Source organism: Crocuta crocuta, unplaced genomic scaffold (genome assembly GCF_008692635.1).
Source record: "Crocuta crocuta isolate KB4526 unplaced genomic scaffold, BGI_CrCroc_1.0 scaffold58, whole genome shotgun sequence".
Classification (NCBI taxonomy): Eukaryota; Metazoa; Chordata; class Mammalia; order Carnivora; family Hyaenidae; genus Crocuta; species Crocuta crocuta.
The window spans coordinates 1,274,039-1,291,680 of record NW_027532417.1 but is presented as its reverse complement, the minus strand read 5'-3'; the positions used below and the strand labels follow the sequence as shown (position 1 = coordinate 1,291,680).

At 38.3% G+C, this 17,642-nt stretch overlaps 1 protein-coding gene across 1 annotated transcript in view; it reads right to left on the bottom strand.

The window, feature by feature from the left end:
- The window catches only part of TNNI3K (TNNI3 interacting kinase), a 276,640-nt gene that overhangs the window by 44,050 nt on the left and 214,948 nt on the right, over positions 1-17,642 (bottom strand). The window contains exons 22-23 of the mRNA XM_077778981.1: positions 11,457-11,516; positions 8,256-8,425 (exon numbers count right to left, since the gene is read on the bottom strand). Of these exons, the coding sequence (XP_077635107.1) occupies positions 8,256-8,425; positions 11,457-11,516 (230 nt within the window). The remainder of the gene's footprint in view (positions 1-8,255; positions 8,426-11,456; positions 11,517-17,642) is intronic.

Below are 17,642 nucleotides of genomic sequence, written 5' to 3'. Positions count from 1 at the left end.
TAAATGATAGATTGAAAATAAAAGAAATAATTAGATCCACAGATGAAAGTTAACCAGCAGTAAGGAAAGTCAGAAACATGTTGAATGCATCTTGAAGGTATAGGAGAAGGGTAATTAAACACCTCAAATCCCATATTCACTAAACTTTCTTTGAAGAAAGAGGGAAAATAAAGGTGTTTTCACATGATTACCTCTAACAGAGTCAGGTTAAAGGAATTTTTAAAGATGTATTTGAAGAAAAGGAAAATGCTATAGAAGGAAAGTGTGAAATGTAAGCATAATTAATAATGAACAGTAAATATGGGTAAGTCTAAATGAACCATAGCTGGATAAAACAACAAAATACTATCTAAGATGTAGAATTAAAAAAAAATCATAATGAAACTAAAATAATGGACAGAAATATCAGATAATTCAGGAGGGACTGATTTGTAACTAAAATTCTCTAAAACCTTTTGTTTGGGAGATCTTTTATTTTAATAACAAATATATTAAATTTATAGAATTTGTTAAGATAAATATGTTAAAGTTTCTAGGGTACCCACCAAGGATGGAAAAACAGGGCATATTCAAAGAATCCAAAGGAAAAAAAACAAACAAAAAAAGCATAGGGTGAGAGAAAAAGAAAAACTAGAGAGAATAAAATAATATATTAGCAATGAATTCAGATTCTTTCAGCAATGAACATAACAATCAATATGACAAAAGGTGTATAAGAACTTTACAGAGATTATAGAATCTAACTACAAGATCTTAAAGAGCATTTAAATAAATGCAAAAATGCACTAAGTTCATGGGAAGGGAGACCCAATATCAAAAAGATGTCAGATCTTCCCATATTGATCTATAAATTTAAAATGTCTATAATCTGGGTGTCTGGCTGGCTTAGTCAGAAGAGCATGAGATACTTGACCTCAGGGCTGTGAGTTTGAGCTCCATGTTGGGTTCAGAGATTACTAAAAAAATTAAATAAACCTGAAAAAATATCTAATCAAAATCTATTTTTTGTGTGGAATATCCAAGCTGATTATAAAATTTATATGGAAGAGTAAAAATCCAAGAATAATCAAGAATAGCTAAGATGAGACATGCCCTACCAGATACTGAAACTTTAAAAATGCTACTATAATGAAAATTGTGTATTGTTGGCCTAGGGATAAACAAATATTCCAATAGGATGGAATAGAAAAGCTGAAAACAGGTCTAACTGTAGATCCTTGATGAATAAAAGAACTACTATTACAGATCAGTTGGGGAAGTGATGACTATTTTTTTCTTCTTTTTATGAAAGAAGGAAAAGAAAGTTTGCAATCATGATTTAATGTTTGTTCACCCTGTTCTCTTTATACCTGGAACACATCCCCATCTTCAATGAGACCTCTCCTATATACCTTAACTCAAAGCAATCTCTCTTTTTTCAAAACACACTAGGAATGAATTTATCAATCACTTCTCTCCTCACATAGTTCAGGTACCTCCATTCTACCCTTTTGTTCATTAAAAAGAAATGAGTAGACATTTAATACTCTGATGGTGACAGAGTGCTGTAGAAAGAGGTCTGAATGATTTGGTGGCTCATTATTTTTGGATAAGAACATATCTGAACTTGATAGGAATATAAGGGTCAAAAACTCTAAATGCTAGAATTTTACTCACTTAAAATGCAGAAATACAAAACATGGCATTCATTGACCAACTAATGATTCCTCTAATTTATTATAAATAAATACATTTAGTATTCACCACAGTTAAATTATAAGAGAGATATTATAGACATATGAATAAAAACCAAAGAAAAGACAAGTTTTTCCCTAGAAGTATTTATGAGCTAATGGAGAATAAAAAAATAAAGAATTGTAAGACAAAATCATGTAAGTGCACGGAGTGGCACAAAGTGCTGTGGTCCATGGGTAAGACATGGGTGGTAATGGGATAGGCCCAGAAAATCTTCCTTTATGATTAGTGATTAAGCTGATTGAAATATTACTGAAGGCTTATTAATACTTTGACAAGATTGGAGGATGTTAAGGTTAAAAAATATAGGATATGGAGATAGGTTAACAGTAGGTTCAACACAGGGTATGTACAGGACATAGTAGAACTCCTAGTTTGTCTAACAGTGTGCTTTACTGGGGATGCTATTGCTATTTTGTACAGGATAATCTTTTCTTAAAAGTTTATTTTGAGAGAGAGAGGGAGAAAGAAAATTCCAAGCAGGTTCCACACTGTCAATGCAGAGCTTGATGTGGGGTTCAATCCCACAAACGGAGAGATCATCACCTGAGCTGAAAACCAAGATTCTTGGTTTTCTTTAACCAACTGAGCCACCCAGATCCTTCTGAACAGAATAATTCTTTATTTTGTGGAATTGTCCAAAACACTGTAGGAAGTTCAATACTCTGGTCCCAACTAAACACTGGTTGTACCTCCTTAGTCACTGGGACTACCAAAAAGTGCCTCACAAAGATCCAAAATTTCTAGAATGTATTTGAGAAGAGAAGAAATGACCGTATCACTCTCTGCCTAGAATCATTGGATTATACAATACTTGGTAGGATTCCAGGATGACATAATTTCACTTAATTTTAAAGGTAATGGAGAATTGTTGGTGGTTTTAAAGTGATGATATAATGGGAGTCCTACAGAAGAAAGGTTATGCTGGCAGTAGAGGGTTAAGTGGATTAAGGCCAGAGGGAAGCCAGAAGGGAAGAGAAGTTAAAGACAATGGAAGCAGAATGGTCATGTCAGACATACAGACTGGACTGGGGATTAACTGTGTGTGTGTGTGTGTGTGTGTGTGTGTGCGCGCACACACGTGTGCACATGTGCGTGAGAGAGAGAGAAAGGGTTGGAGCCAAGGGTTATATGACATCATAAGAAAACTCATGAAGGTGAGAGAGGCAAAGTAGGAGGAGCTGAAAGTGCTCATGAGCACAGTGTTGAGATTGCTGATTGTGGTGAGCTGGTGAGAGAAATAAATTGGGGATGAAATGGGGATGAACAAAGGCATGAAAGAGCACATTCAAAGAGACTGAAGGAAGGTTCAGTGCAAAGAAGCATGTAGGAGAGGTGGTAGATGAAAAAGGGAGTGTTGACCTTTACTGATAGGGAGGAGATGCTATTGCTTGTACTTGATAAACATTCTGCTCCGTAACAGCAAATGGCCACACTCTTCTCATTGCTCTCCTTTTCTTTATTTTCCCCATTCCTCCCAGAAACATCAGTTTCAGGGTGCTATCATCTTACACAATTGCTGCATTCTGGAAAAACTACGTGTAAATTAAAATTTTATAACTTACATTCAACTTTTATAAGTTGAATTGCATTCCAAGTGCACTTAGTAAGCTTTCTTTCTATTTAAAGGAACCCTTTGATGGACCCTTTCGTAATGTGAAAAATTAACTCCAAATGTATCTGTTTTACAGTTGCCGTCCCTGAATCTTTGGTTTTCTTCTCCTGGACAGCTAACTAGGTCATGGCGTTCTATTCTCAGAGCCCAGCCCCTCACAAACACTAATTGGTTTTCGCATCTGAAAGGTTGTGTATCACTTTGTCATTTCTAAATTTACATGATGTAATCCAAGTACAAAATGGGAGAGATTTCATACCCAGTGGGAGGAGCAAGTGCCACATGCTTAGCTTTCCAAATATATCTAGAGACAAAATATTTTAAAAGAGGCAGTACTTCAGGAGCGCCTTCCTCAATCTCAGATTTCAGCAATTTGTGGTTTCAGTAGGAATTGGCAAATCCCTATTACCTGGGGAGAAAATATCTGACAACTTCTCACCTTGAGATTGATTTTATGAAGAACAACAATAATCATTAAAAACAAATATGCAAAGGAACAACAACCAAAGCCCCCACCAAATCATGCATTGTAAAAGTACAGGCTATGAACTTCATTACCAAAAATTGAAAAATAAACACACCATCTTAAAGACACTGTTGAGGGCTGTGAGGCCCAGAATTGGGAGCATACATTAGTTAGGACTACACCATTCTTTTAAAAGCATTTGCCAGGCTAAAAATTAATGAGTTAGGACGCTTGTCAGATCAGCACTTCCTAGCACACTGCAAGGATTTCTGGGAGAGGCCACACAGGTAGTCAATCTTCAAAGAGGTATCCTTTGGTTACAGCTGCTGGGTCACCTCTGCTCTCACTTGCCCCTCCTGTTTATCCCCTTGGTTGTATTGCCTTCCCCCAGAGTGACTGACAGGTTAGCACTGTAGCATTCTCTTCCAGCGTGCTTCTCATACTTGGAGATATATTAGAATCATCTGGGAGATTTTACAAGCTTCTGATGGCTGGGTACCACCCCCATGTGTTTTGGTTTAATTAGTCCTGGGCATTGGTACTTGTAAAGGTTCCTCGGGTGATTCCAATGTGCAGCCAGAGTGGAGAGCCACTGTCTTCCAGGCTGTTAAACTCCTGGCCCTGCTGGGCTTACTCCATCAGTCCCTGTATCCTCGGGCTCTTTGACTTTAAGGACCTATTGATCTCTGGTCTCACTAGCTCTGTCTTTCATATATAAAAGCTGAAAAGGCAGGCTTAGGAGAAGTAGCTGAATTCGTTCCCTGACTGACTTCCAGAAGAAGCTGGAAGAAGTCCAGCAAATACAAGTATTGGCAAAAAATATCAAGCTTCTGAAAAGGGCCACCTCCTGTGCCAGAGAAATTCAGAAAGCACAAAGGAGTCTTAGGTGTGAATTCCAGCTCTGCCTCCATAAACTCAGAAAAGTGGCTTAGCCTTTCTGTGCCTCAGTTTCCTCATCTGTAAAATTGGAATACCTACCTCCTGAGGCCACTCTAAAATAGCACCCAGCATGCAGTACGCACTCAACAGTGATAGGTATATAAGCGGAAAGCACAGAAAAATTAAAGCTTCTTCATTATGTTCAAAATTAATAACAATTATGATTTATTGAGCCAGTTATCCAATTATTTATCTATGAAACAGATATTTATTACGTATCAACTTTATGTCAACCATGCTGCTAAATACTAGGGGTAGAGTTATGAATAAACAGACATGATTTCTACCTTAGTAAAACTGACAGCTTAGCTAAATAAATGCTTTACCTATTTCTGTAGTTGATTTCAAGCAGTCTAGAGACCAAACTTGCTGAAGGGATAGTACAACCAACACACTGACGTTCAATGCACCCTCACAGAACCCTCACGTCCCTACACAGGATGTACTATGTTGTTATGAGAAACCTGAACCAAGTAGAGAGACAAAGACTTAACAGAATTCTGTAACAGTTGTGACGGTCCAGAAAGGTAGAAGAAACCTTATGAGAATATCAAAAGGAACATCTCAAAAAACCTGATGGGTTTTTTCCACCTCATTTGGGCAGTTTATTAGCAGTGGTATATTTCTCAGGGTCTTGAAGGCCAGAGAAGCTGTGTTCCCTCTACCTCCAACTCATCCTATTGGGAGTGCATCTGCACCTCCCATGGTGTGTAGCTGTCTCTGTATTGTAAGTTGTGTGGCTTGCCCACATTCCCGGAACCTGTATTTTTTACTTGGGTCTACCGGCATCTTTTAATCGATCACTCACTCCCGTGAATAGTGCCTCTCACAATAACAATCCTAATGGCTGGCGTTATTATCTCTATTTTATGTATAAGACTTAAGAAATTGCCCAAGGTCATTGGGCTGGTAAATGGCAAAGCTGAGCTTGAACTTCAGGTCTGTAGGACTCCACAACTCATCCTCTTAACCTCTGCCTCAAAGCAGACATACTTCAGGTGATTGTGCTTTGGAAATATCAAAATCTGACTTTTCAGAGAATTAACTTTAAAACCGCGAGCAAAGAATAAGAAGAGCAGATGGAACTAGAAGACGATGCTGTGACTGAACCTAATCTAATCTTGGCCTATGGGCCCCTTATGAAATTTTATAAGAGACTGGGATCTAATAAAGAATTGTGTCCATTTTGGCTGGTTATCAATCAAACCTGCTGATACTTAATTTTATGACATTCTGTAGATTAAAGGCTTCATGATTCAGAGTCCCATCTCTTCATAGCTGCAGCTGCCACTCTTTTGTTAGACCTACAATATAATAACTATAGCTAAAAAAAGCAACATTAGCAATTTGCGTATGGTATAAGATCCTTGCTAACTCCAGATAATCCTTCTTCACCTTCAGGACAAAAATTCTTACTCTGATGATGGAGAGTGTGAGTGAGTATGTAGGCATTTATACGTGTGCCTGAGTATCCATGTAGAGTAGCTCACTTGTACATGCTCGGGAGCTCATGCAGAAGAACAGATATTTTAAGCCAGTTCTTTTCAGATTTCCATGGGTTGCAGTGTATATGCAGTAGGGTATCCATTCAGCTTGCAAGTAACTGCCTTTTCTGTTCTCCATCCAGAACAGGGGTCCCTGACAGCCATGTTTATATTAATGAAATATGACCCCACTGCCACTCCAATCACAGTTGCTTACACCAGCAGTGGCCATTTGATCCAAAAAAGGCCAATCACATTCTCACTCATGGCAGACTCCATTTATTCCTAATTCATTATGCTTTCTGGATCTATGCCCTTTGCCATGTGACTTTTCAGTTCCTTCTACTAGGAGCTGAGTATACATACTTTCTCTCCCTACAGGATGTTGGACTCAGCTATGTGACTTCCCCTTAGAGCTGGCCCATAGAATGCCATAGGATGCAACCTGAATGCAGGCTTTAAATGGGCATGTGAGGGGCGCCTGGGTGGCTTAGTCGGTTAAGCGTCCGACTTTCGCTTGGGTCATGATCTCGCGGTTCGTGGGTTCGAGCCCCGCGTCGGGCTCTGTGCTGACTGCCAGCTCGGAGCCTGGAGCCTGTTTCAGAGTCTGTGTCTCCCTCTCTCTCTGACCCTCCCCTGCTCACGCTGTCTCTCTCTCTCTCCCTCTCTCCTAGAAATAAATAAAAATTAAAAATAAATAAATAAATAAATGGGCATGTGAAACTGGATCTGTCCTCTTGAGTTCCTAGCCCTTGTCCATGAGAAGAAAATGTCTCAGGTAGCTGCTGGCCTGAGGACAGGGAAAGACATGTGGAACAGACCTGGATAAAACCTGTGCCAGAGTCAAGCCCACCTACAAGCAGTTCAGACACATGAGCAAGAAATAAATGCTTATGATTGCATATTGTTGAATTTTGGTATGTATTTCAAAGAGAATTATTGTGGCACTACATAACTGATATATCTCTCCTTAAAACTTTACAATTAAGTGGAGAGAGGAAAAAGACCATCTATTGGGAGGAACTGACGCATGTAAATGGTAGAGTTTGCTATGGAAGAATGTCGAACTTTTTTTCCTCTCTTTGGACTTGCTCCTTTAGTTAAGTTTCTCTTCTTTTGCATTTTTTTTTAGGTAAAGTTCATATACAATTAACCATTTTAAGGTGAACAATTCTGTGGCGTTTAGTACATTCATAGTGTTTTACAATAACCTCTGCCTAGTTCAAAAATATTTTCATCACCCTGAAACAAAACCTTATACTCATTAAGCCTTTATTCCTAATTTCCCCTGCCCCCTAGCCTCTGGCAACTACCAATCTGATCTTTGCTTTTTATTTTTTTTATTATTATTTTTTTAATGTTTTATTTATTTCTGAGAGAGAGAGAGAGAGAGAGAGACAGCATGAGCAGGGGAGGATCAGAAAGAGAGGGAGATACAGAATCTGAAGCAGGCTCCAGACTCTGAGCTGTCAGCACAGAGCCTGACACGGGGCTCGAATCCACAAACTGTGAGATCATGACCTGAGCTGAAGTCAGATGCTTAACTGATTGAGCCACCCAGGTGCCCCTGATCTTTGCTTTATAAATTGATTTACATATTACCTATTATGGACTGAGTTGTTTCCCTCTCAGAATGCAGAACTTTTGGTGCTCAGATCCTCAAAGCTGTTTCTTGGTTGCCACACAAGGAATCCTTCCTTGGATTCCATAAGATAACCACAAAATACTTTCAATAAATTCCCTTTGTTGCTGTAGCTAGATAATTCTTACTTAAGCTAGAGTTAACTGCTATCACTTGAACCTTAGAAATACCAAACTAACAAATAATAAAATTTCTATTTTTTGGTCCCATAATATTAATATAATATTATAAGAAAAATGGGCTAAAAGCTCTTACTTCAAAGTTTGGCATTCGGGTGGTAAATCCCCTATTGATAATAACCAAATCAGTTGACCATTTTGATGAGATTATGGAATTCATCTGGAATGTGAGATTGTTGCTTAGATTGCTACTCACCTTTGGGACCAGGCAGCATAGGACCTTGCATTTAGAGCATATTCCAATTCAAAACGACTCCGTAAAGCTGCCACATGGCTCCGGCCAGGTGCTCCACGACTCACCAGGCAGTCAGAAGAAGAGGAAGGTGAGAGAGACCCACTGCTGTTACTTGATGCAGGAGATATCAGCTGAGTGAAGAAGGGGTAGTTTCAATCCTTTAATAAAACCAACAGGCTTAGGGCATAGAATAAGAATATAGATTTATTTTAACTTTCTATTCTAGGATTTCTCATTTTTAATTTCTATTCATCTCAGCTTGCTTCTGACTTTTCCTATCGGCCTCTGATGGCAACACATGGCTATCTTAATTTACTTTTTTGACCCAGTTCTATGCTGAGAGCTGGCCCTTTAAACTTACACTCATCTTTCAGAAAACATGGTAGGCTCAAATCAGATTCATAAAATAGATATTTAGAAGGTTATTATTTCATAGCTAAAAGATTACATTTTTCACTCTGGTGATAAGATTCATGGCAGAGTTCCTTTAAATTGTAGCTTAAAATTATCTCCTTTATATGAAATTATTTCCTTTACATAAAATGAATTTACACATTTTTCCAAGAATACATCCATTTTATAAAATGAAGGATGCTTTAGTGTCTGGCAAGCATAAAGACTAAAGAGAGTTGTTGGGAGAGAATTTTTAAAAATAGTTACAAATAGTTAAGTGTAGCTATAAAATAGAAGAGTATTGAGGGAAGAAAATGAGGAGAAATGAGAGAAAAAATAGGAGAGTAGTTTTCTTGAATTTCTGACGACCTTGCTGTTTATGCACTTTACCTAACCCAACTGAGAACATTAGTGCTTTGACATTATAATTTCATAAGACATGCAGACAGTAGGTTTTGGTTTAAAAATATAATGTATGTAAATTCTAGGCTCTTCACAGTAGCCAAGACATTTCTAAGTAAAGCTCTGAGAATCATGTGATATCAGTGTTGAAATGAACCTTCAAACTCTTCAATGATTGAATCTTTCTGTGACTCCTTTTTCAAGTTAGCTATGCAAGTTGATGGGGAGCCTCCAGTGATGGGGAACTCACTGCCTCCAGATCTGTGCATTTATCTTAGGACAGATCTGACAATTAGAAATAAAGTTCTTTCTCATAAAAAAACTGAAACCCTAATTATACTTCATTTCCATCTGGTGGCCCATAGAAACAAGGCCAATCCCTTTGCCATGTTATCATTTTTCAGCTGTTTAAAAAACAGCTCTTGGACTCATCCTAATTTTCTCTTCTCTGGGACAAGCATCCCTGGTTCCTCTAAGTGGTTCTCACATACATGATTTTCAATCCATTCATCAATCTGATCTCTCTTCCCTAAAATTGGTGTTCCAGTGATAACTATCCTTTTAAAAAGACATAACTGGTACTATTTTGTTTGGCCATCTCAGAAGAGAGGAGAATAATCCCATCCTTTATTCTGTAGCAAAACAGCTACTTCACATTCTAACTCTCAAAGAGCTTATTGTCCATTAATGTTCATGATGCTCCTAAACCATATCTCCACCATTTGATATTCTTACTATTGTTTCTTTGACCCTGGTGTGTGATGTTATACTTATTCATGTTAGACATGTCCTTTAATTTTATCTTCAAAGATATGGAGTTCCACAGACCAAGCCCCTTAAAGCTGATTCTGGTCCATTATTTAGTGTGACCCAGTCCAGCAAGTTCTCTTGCATATAGTTATTCATCTTCTCTACAAGGGGAGATTTTGCTAAGAGGCTCAGTCAGTATAAGAAGACAAACTGGTTTAGGAAGTCCTACCGTTGTCTGTTTCTGGAATCTGCTTTTTCAGCTAATTGGATATATCCCCAGGCTTGGGGCAGTTTTTCCCTGGGAAACATGAAGTTTCCAAGTGAGAATTCCACTTGGAACTCAAGCCTTAAAAGTGTCTCTCAATAGTCAAGGCCTCTGGCAGATGCTCTTGTTGGTAGGGGCTGCTGAAGCCCCACCAAATACACTCCTATTTCTCTCTGGTTTGTATGTTTCAGGACCAAAGAGAAGGGAGTTGAAGTTTAATGTCCAAAGACTGATACTACCTACATACAAGGCTTCCTTTTAAGGAGTTCTGGTAAAGAGACATGAGACAGAGCCATTCACTCCAGGCTTCAGGTGAAGACCTGGAACCCTTTCCCGATAAACTGGGTTCTAATGACTCTATGTTGAAGTATATTTTGGTTGGGGGGGCGTTTGGGGGGAACTGGATGGTTCCACTTTGGGATTTAGCTGTGCAGTCTCAGGTTGATGCCATTTCCTCCATTTTGCCCCTTCCCTTCTTATGCACATGTATATGTGAGCCTATATGTGTGATGTCTACCCCCCTCTCTTGCAGCACTCATTTGCATTGGGAATATATTATTATTTTTGAATTAGTGCTCATGATTTAGCTTCCTTGCTTATTTTCAAATGCTATCTTCTGACCAGGTGTATAGAAAATTAAGGCAATTAGAGAGAAAATTAAAGCAAACAGCTCTTTGATATTAAGGGAAGAAAATTCCATTAGCCTGATTACCAACATATATCACTTTATACAACATATGTGTGGTATAAAAGCAATGCATCCCAATTAATTTATGCATTAATTTTAGTGGTAAGTTTCCCTTTCTTATTGAGCTTAAATACATAGTGGCTTAAAATTTAATTTATGTTTCACTGTATGTAGGAACTTTTGTATAGAAAAAGTTGATTTAAACAATTAACTTCTAATATATTTGCATGCACTTGCAAGCAAGCAGGGGAGGAGTAAAGGAGAGGGAGAGAGAGAATCCCAGGCAGGCTCTATTGATCTCACAAACCATGAGATCATGATCTGAGCTGTAATCAAGAGTCAGATGCTTAACTGACTGAGCCACCCAGGAGTCCCTACTGTATTTTCAAATTTTTATATATTAATTTTTAAAGCTGGGCATACCTGTGACCATTTGCCTGACTGATTATTTGTTGGAAAGGCCCAGATTCATGCTGGATTTGTTTTTGTCCCTATAGATTCAGTCAGTCCACCCTAGAAACTTAATGAACAGGTTAAAAATAGGAATGAAGTTATGGACTTTTATACCTACTGTCTTTCTAGAAGTACCATCTTACCTATTGCCCAACACCCTTGGATACTCACGACTTTTTTATGGACATATTTCAGAAGCTAAAGTTCTTACCTCAATGTTGCAGAGACACTCTTCTAACTTGGTAACAACTTCAGAAAATTCGGGTCTTCCCTGTAAATAAAGAAAAGACTTTTTTCCCCCAAAGAATAAAGGGGAGGCAACTCTCTTTCGATTTTAAAATTGGGTATTTGCATTTGTAAAGAATGAGATTAACAATAAAGTATATTTTTATTTAAAATACACTTGTATTGAAGTGTTAATTGAATGTTCATTTGCTGTTCAGGGAGGGATGTTGAGTCTCCTTCTGATAAGAGTTTTAAGTCAGAATTTGCAACTACATTCAGATAATGAAATAGTGGAATAGCTTTAATTAGCTTTGCATGCTTTTAAATGGCAGGTTTTCCTCTTCAAAATGAAATAATAAAAGTGAATACTAAAAACTGTTAACTATCTCAGTGCCTTATAATATACTGCACAATGTGTCTATAGGAAAAGAACGGCTAAAACAGATTTTATAATTAGCTTCATTTTTGAAAATGCCACCTCAGATTCAAAGCTAAGATCAATAGAAACCTCATGACTATGCCCGATTTTAGGGTTAAGATAAGCTTTTTGTATTTAAAAAAACACTATCATTAAAGACATTGTTCGTTATGAACTTCTGTGTCAGATGAGTCTGCTTAAACATTTAGTGTATTCTGATTATATTCCAAACTTTGTTCCAGTTGTTAGGGATACAAAGATGATTATGGATCTATGAAAAAAACTCTGGGAATTTCAGAAAGTATTGTTCTCTTTGGAAGAAATTATATACCTCCTTTTGTCAGATCCTAGGGACTATATAACCTATCATTTCTCCTTTATGAAACTTTTACTGCCAGGAGGTGGATAGCCCAATTTAACATTCAGGTGCAGTAACCACCTAATTTAGATTCTTAGTAGAACAGTTTCTCCCTTAATATGTAGCCCTCCCCTGAGGACACTGCTTCCCTCAGAGCCCTCTCAAGTGGAAGCTGTTTTATCTTGCATATTTCTGGTACCTCTAGGTTAGTGGGGGTGGTGATAGGGTGAGTAGAGTTCTGGGTCTTCCTGACTGGTCCTGCAACTTCCGAATGGTTTCTCCTCTAAAAACCACCAGTTCATCAAGCTCTCCCACCACTCATTCTCCCCCATTTTTTGAAGGCTTTAGTGTTTGGCTCCCTGCCATGTGAACACTACTTAGCGCTTTTACTATCCATGCAGCTCATCATTACAATGGGTTCCTGACCTCTGGGTTCCTTTCCTTTTCTGCCTTGATCTTATTCCACCTTCCTGGTAGGTAGTCACATAGCTCCCTAGGCCCTGTTACTAACAAGGTCTGCAACCCTTTAATGTCTTAAACCTGTCAATTTCCATCAGATCACTATCTAGATTCTATCTCTTTTTGTTCTTGCTTACTTCTTCTGGAACCCTGACTCCAACAATTGGTAGCCACACAAACCATCTTAACTGCTTTAAAAAACCAACTGTTTATTGTGAACATATTAGAGAACAATTCAATAAACCTTCATGTATATATCATTCAGCCTTAAAAACCATGTTTTTGCTAATATTGTTCTATGGACATATATATGTCCATATCTATCTTCCNTTTTAATAGTTTATTGTCAAATTAGTTTCCACATAACACTCAGTGCTCATCCCCACAAGTGTCCTCTACCTACCTACTTTTTATCTAATCTATCTCCCCTATTTTTGGTTCACCTTAACACTTTTTCACTGTCATTTACTCACCTTGTTTTTTCTTAGATTTCACTGGCAATCATAATCACTCTCTTCCATATAGCCTCAACTCCTTTGACTTATCATGGATGTCATACAGTATTGGGAAATATCCCAATCTTGACTGAATCCATCCTGACTGGATTTATTTCAAAAGCATGTCCTTCTAGGGGCGCCTGGGTGTCTCAGTCGGTTAAGCATCCAACGTCAGCTCAGGTCACCATCTCATGGTTCGTGAGTTCAAGCCCTACATCAAGCTCTCTGGTGTCATTGCAGAGGCTGATTCAGATCCCCTGTCACACCCCCTCTCTCTCTGCTCCTCATCTGCACATGTGTGCATGCTCTCTCTCTCTCTCTCTCAACAATAAATATTAAAAAAAAAAATTTCCCTCTAACCTCAAGTGGACCCTCAGTACTGCCTAGGGAGCATATTACACATTTTTAGCTCACTCACTCTCACGCTCCAGAAACCTATTTTGTACCTTCTCTTCTTTCCTTAAACATCTACATTGACCACTCACCAATGTCTAAATTCACATAATTTGCCTTCAGTCCCATTTTTATGGATGGATTTTGCCTGATTCTATCTGAGGCCAATTCCTTCACTGTGTCCTAATTCTTATCCCTGCTAATCTCCTCAAGGGTATTGCTCTAACAATTCTCCCTTCTACTTTTTTTTTGCCTCACCAATGTTCCTTTTCTTTTATTTAGTCCCATCAACATACAGACATCCTATAAATTCTTCCATCTTAAAAACAAATAAGCAACAAAATAAAACTCTTGGCTCTACTTCTTCCTCAGGCTACTACTCTGTTTTCTCTATTCACCAAAATTGCTCTAAAGAATTGCCTACATTTGCAGTCTTGTACTTTCTTCCTTCCATGTGACCTCCGCCCAAATCAGGTTTTCTCCTGTGACACTCTGCTAACCTTGCTCTTGTTTAGGATACAAAGACCTGCTTCCACATTGCTAAATTCAAAGGTTAAGTAAGGTTAAGTTTCTTTTTTACAATGTTTTATTTATTTCTGAGAGAGAGAGAGAGAGAGAGAGCGTGAGCAGGGGAGGGTCAGAGAGAGAGGGGGATACAGAATCTGAAGCAGGCTCCAGGCTCTGAGCTAGCTGTCAGCACAGAGCCTGACATAAGGCTCGAACCCACAAACTATGAGACCATGACCTGAGCCAAAGTCGGATGCTTAACCGACTGAGCCACTCAGGCACCCCCAAATGTTAGGTTTCAAAGCTCAACTTACCTGGCACTGCATTAAATACAGATAATCATTCATTTATTCCTGAAACATTCTTTAATCAGATTTGAGGCTACTAGTTCTCACTATTTTTCTCTTCCCTCACTTGCTCTTTCTCAGTCTCCTCTGTTAGTTTCACTTTTCCTCTTTATCTTTAAATTCTGGATCGCACCAGGACTCAGGCTTTGGGTCTCTTCTCATCTATCTTTAGAGTTAACTTGTTGAGGATTTAATTCTGTCTCATGGCTTTAAAAAACAACTCCCAAATATCTATATCTAGCCCAGTACACTCCCTTAAAATCTAAATTCACATATGCAATTTCTTATATTTATAGTCTTCCCTACTTCAGTAAATGGCAACTCCATCCTTTCACTTACAGAGGCCAAAAACCATAGACTAATCTCTAATTTCTCTCTTTGTCATACTCTTGCTTCTAATCCACCAGCAAATCATATTCATTCTGCTTTCAAAGGGTATCCAGAAACTGAATGGACAGAAAGCATTTATCGCAGATCAACCCTACCCCAGACAACAGTAAACTTTGGACTAAATGTAAAAGATAGCTAGCTACTTGAAGGCAGAATAGAGGGAACAAAAGCTGGTAGATTCTGGAGGAGAGTCACTTAGAAAAAAGGAAGGGCATGTAATAAGTTTTCCACCTTTTCATTTTTTACAACACTTACCCTAAGGGCAGCCCTCATCTACATCTTAAAGAACAATGAAAATTCTTAGGAAGGCCTGCAGGCTTGCTTTCTTTAAAAAACAGAAGATAAAATTCAGGGCAATCAAAGTTTCTTAGCTATCGTTTTATAACAAGTTATCACAAATTTCATGGCTTAAAACAACACCCATTTACTATCTTACAGTTTCCATGGGTCAGGAGTTGAGTGAAAAATAACTGGGCCCTTTGCTCAGAATCTGATTAGACTAAAATCAAGGTGTCAGCTAGCACTATGATTCTCATCTGAGTCTCAAGTCCTCTACTAAACTCACTGGTTATTGAAGAATTCATTTCAGGGACATCTGGGTGGCTCAGTTGGTTGAGTGTCTAACTTTGGCTCAGGTCATGATCTCAAGGTTTGTGGGTTCAAGCCCAGCATCAGGCTCTGTGCTGAGAGCTCAGAACCTGGAGCCTGCTTTGGATTCTCTGTCTCCCTTTCTCTGTGCCCCTCCTCTACTCTTTCTCTGTTTCTCAAAGATAAATGTTAATTTTTTTTTTTTTTTTTGTAAATTCATTTCCTTGTGGTTGTATGACTCAGGTTGATGTTTTCTTGCCAATAGTTTAGGGATGACTCTGCTTCTGGAGAATGCCCACAGTTTCTTGCCACATGGTCTCTATAAGCAGTTCACAACATGGCCATTTGTTTTCTTCCTGGCCAGCAAGGACATGTTTTTCTTCTTCCTCTGTGACAACTGGAGAAACATTCTCTGCTCTTAAAGGGCTCATCTGATTAGATCAGGCCTACCCAGGATGATTTTCCTTTTGCCATATGAAAAAAACATAATTATAGGAGTAATATTTCATCATATTTGTAAGTTCTGCCCATATTTAATGGCAGGGGATTATCCCTGGCACATATACCAGGGGGCAAGGATCATGGTGACAATCCTAGAATTCTGCTAGAAAATGAGGGGAGATCCTGGAAGAAAAGAGTCTGAGAAAGGGAGCCCCAGAATCTGCATATAAACTGTTTAAATCTCTGGCTGATCTCTGGACCACATACGCACAAGGCCAACTAAATAGCTCGGGTAGGTTTAAAGAAATGGACTGAGTTAGATCTTTCACTTGATGCAGGGCATTGTTCTTACTATTTTCTCGGACTAGGATTATCTAACTCTTATTCTCTGCCTGTAGAAATCCTCTGCCCTCTTCAAGGCCCAACTCACAAGATACATCCTTTTTTAAGTGTCCAAGTGATTCCAAAAAATAACTTTGTGACACTGTTTAGATTTATTTCATTCTTCCTTGTGTTATAACTAAGTATTTACATGTTTATGTCACTAGCAAGAAAGTGCTTTAAGAATAAACAATGGCTTATTTATTCCTGATTACCTAGCATGTCCCATTCCACAGGGTAGCTTGTTTGAGCTCAAATTTGTTACATCAAATTACATGATGATAATATAAAGATTTTCCATCCTCTACCACTCTTTTTCATCTAAACCATCATCATCTCTTTCATGTAGTATTATAATTGTCTTGTAACTACTTTTGCTGCTTCTGTTCTTTGCCTGTGAAAAGCATTCCCAATGTGATAGCCAATCTATAGCTAACATAATGCTCAACGGTGAAAAACTCAAATGCGTTTCCTCTAAGATCAGGGATAAGACAAGAAAGCCCACTCTTGCCACTTTTATTCAACACAGTATTTACTGGAAGTCCTAGCTAGAGTAATTAGGTAAGAAAAAGAAATAAAAGGCATCCAAATTAGGAAGGAAGAAGTAAAGCTGTCACTATTGGTAGACGGCATATTACATTTAGACGGCATGATAGAAAACCTTTGAGACTCCAACAAAAAAACTGTTAGAACTAATAAACAAATGCAGTGAAGTTGCAGGATACAAAACCAAATATACAAAAATTGGTTACATTTCTATGCACTAATAATGGATGATCAGAAAGAGAAATTAAGAAAACAAAACCATTTTAATTACATCAAAAAGAATAAGACACCTAAGAATAAATTTAACTAAGGAGGTGAAAGCTCTGTACACTGAAAATTACAAGATGTTGATGAAAGACATTGAAAAATATACAAATGTAAAGATATTCTGTGCTCATGGATTGGACAAATTCATATTGTTAAAATGCCCATACTATGTAAAGCAATCTATGGATTCAGTGCAATCCTTACCAAAATTCCAAAGGCATATTTCCGTGAAAATAGAACAAATGATCCTAAAATCTGTATGAAACCACAAAACACTCCAAACAGCCAACACAATCTTGAAAAAGGACATAGCTGGAGACCTCATGCTCCCTGATTTCAAACTATATTACAAAGCCAGAGTAACCAACACAGGAGCCTAAACAGTCATGTAAAAATGTACTAAAGGGGTGCCTGGGTGGCTCAGTCGGTTAAAGCATCTGACTTCTGCTCATGTCATAATCTCATGGTTTGTGGGTTCAAATTCTGCATTGGGCTCTGTGCTGACAGCTAGCTCAGAGCCTGGAGCCTGCTTCAGATTCTGTGTCTCGCTCTCTCTCCAACCCTTCCCTGCTCATGCTGT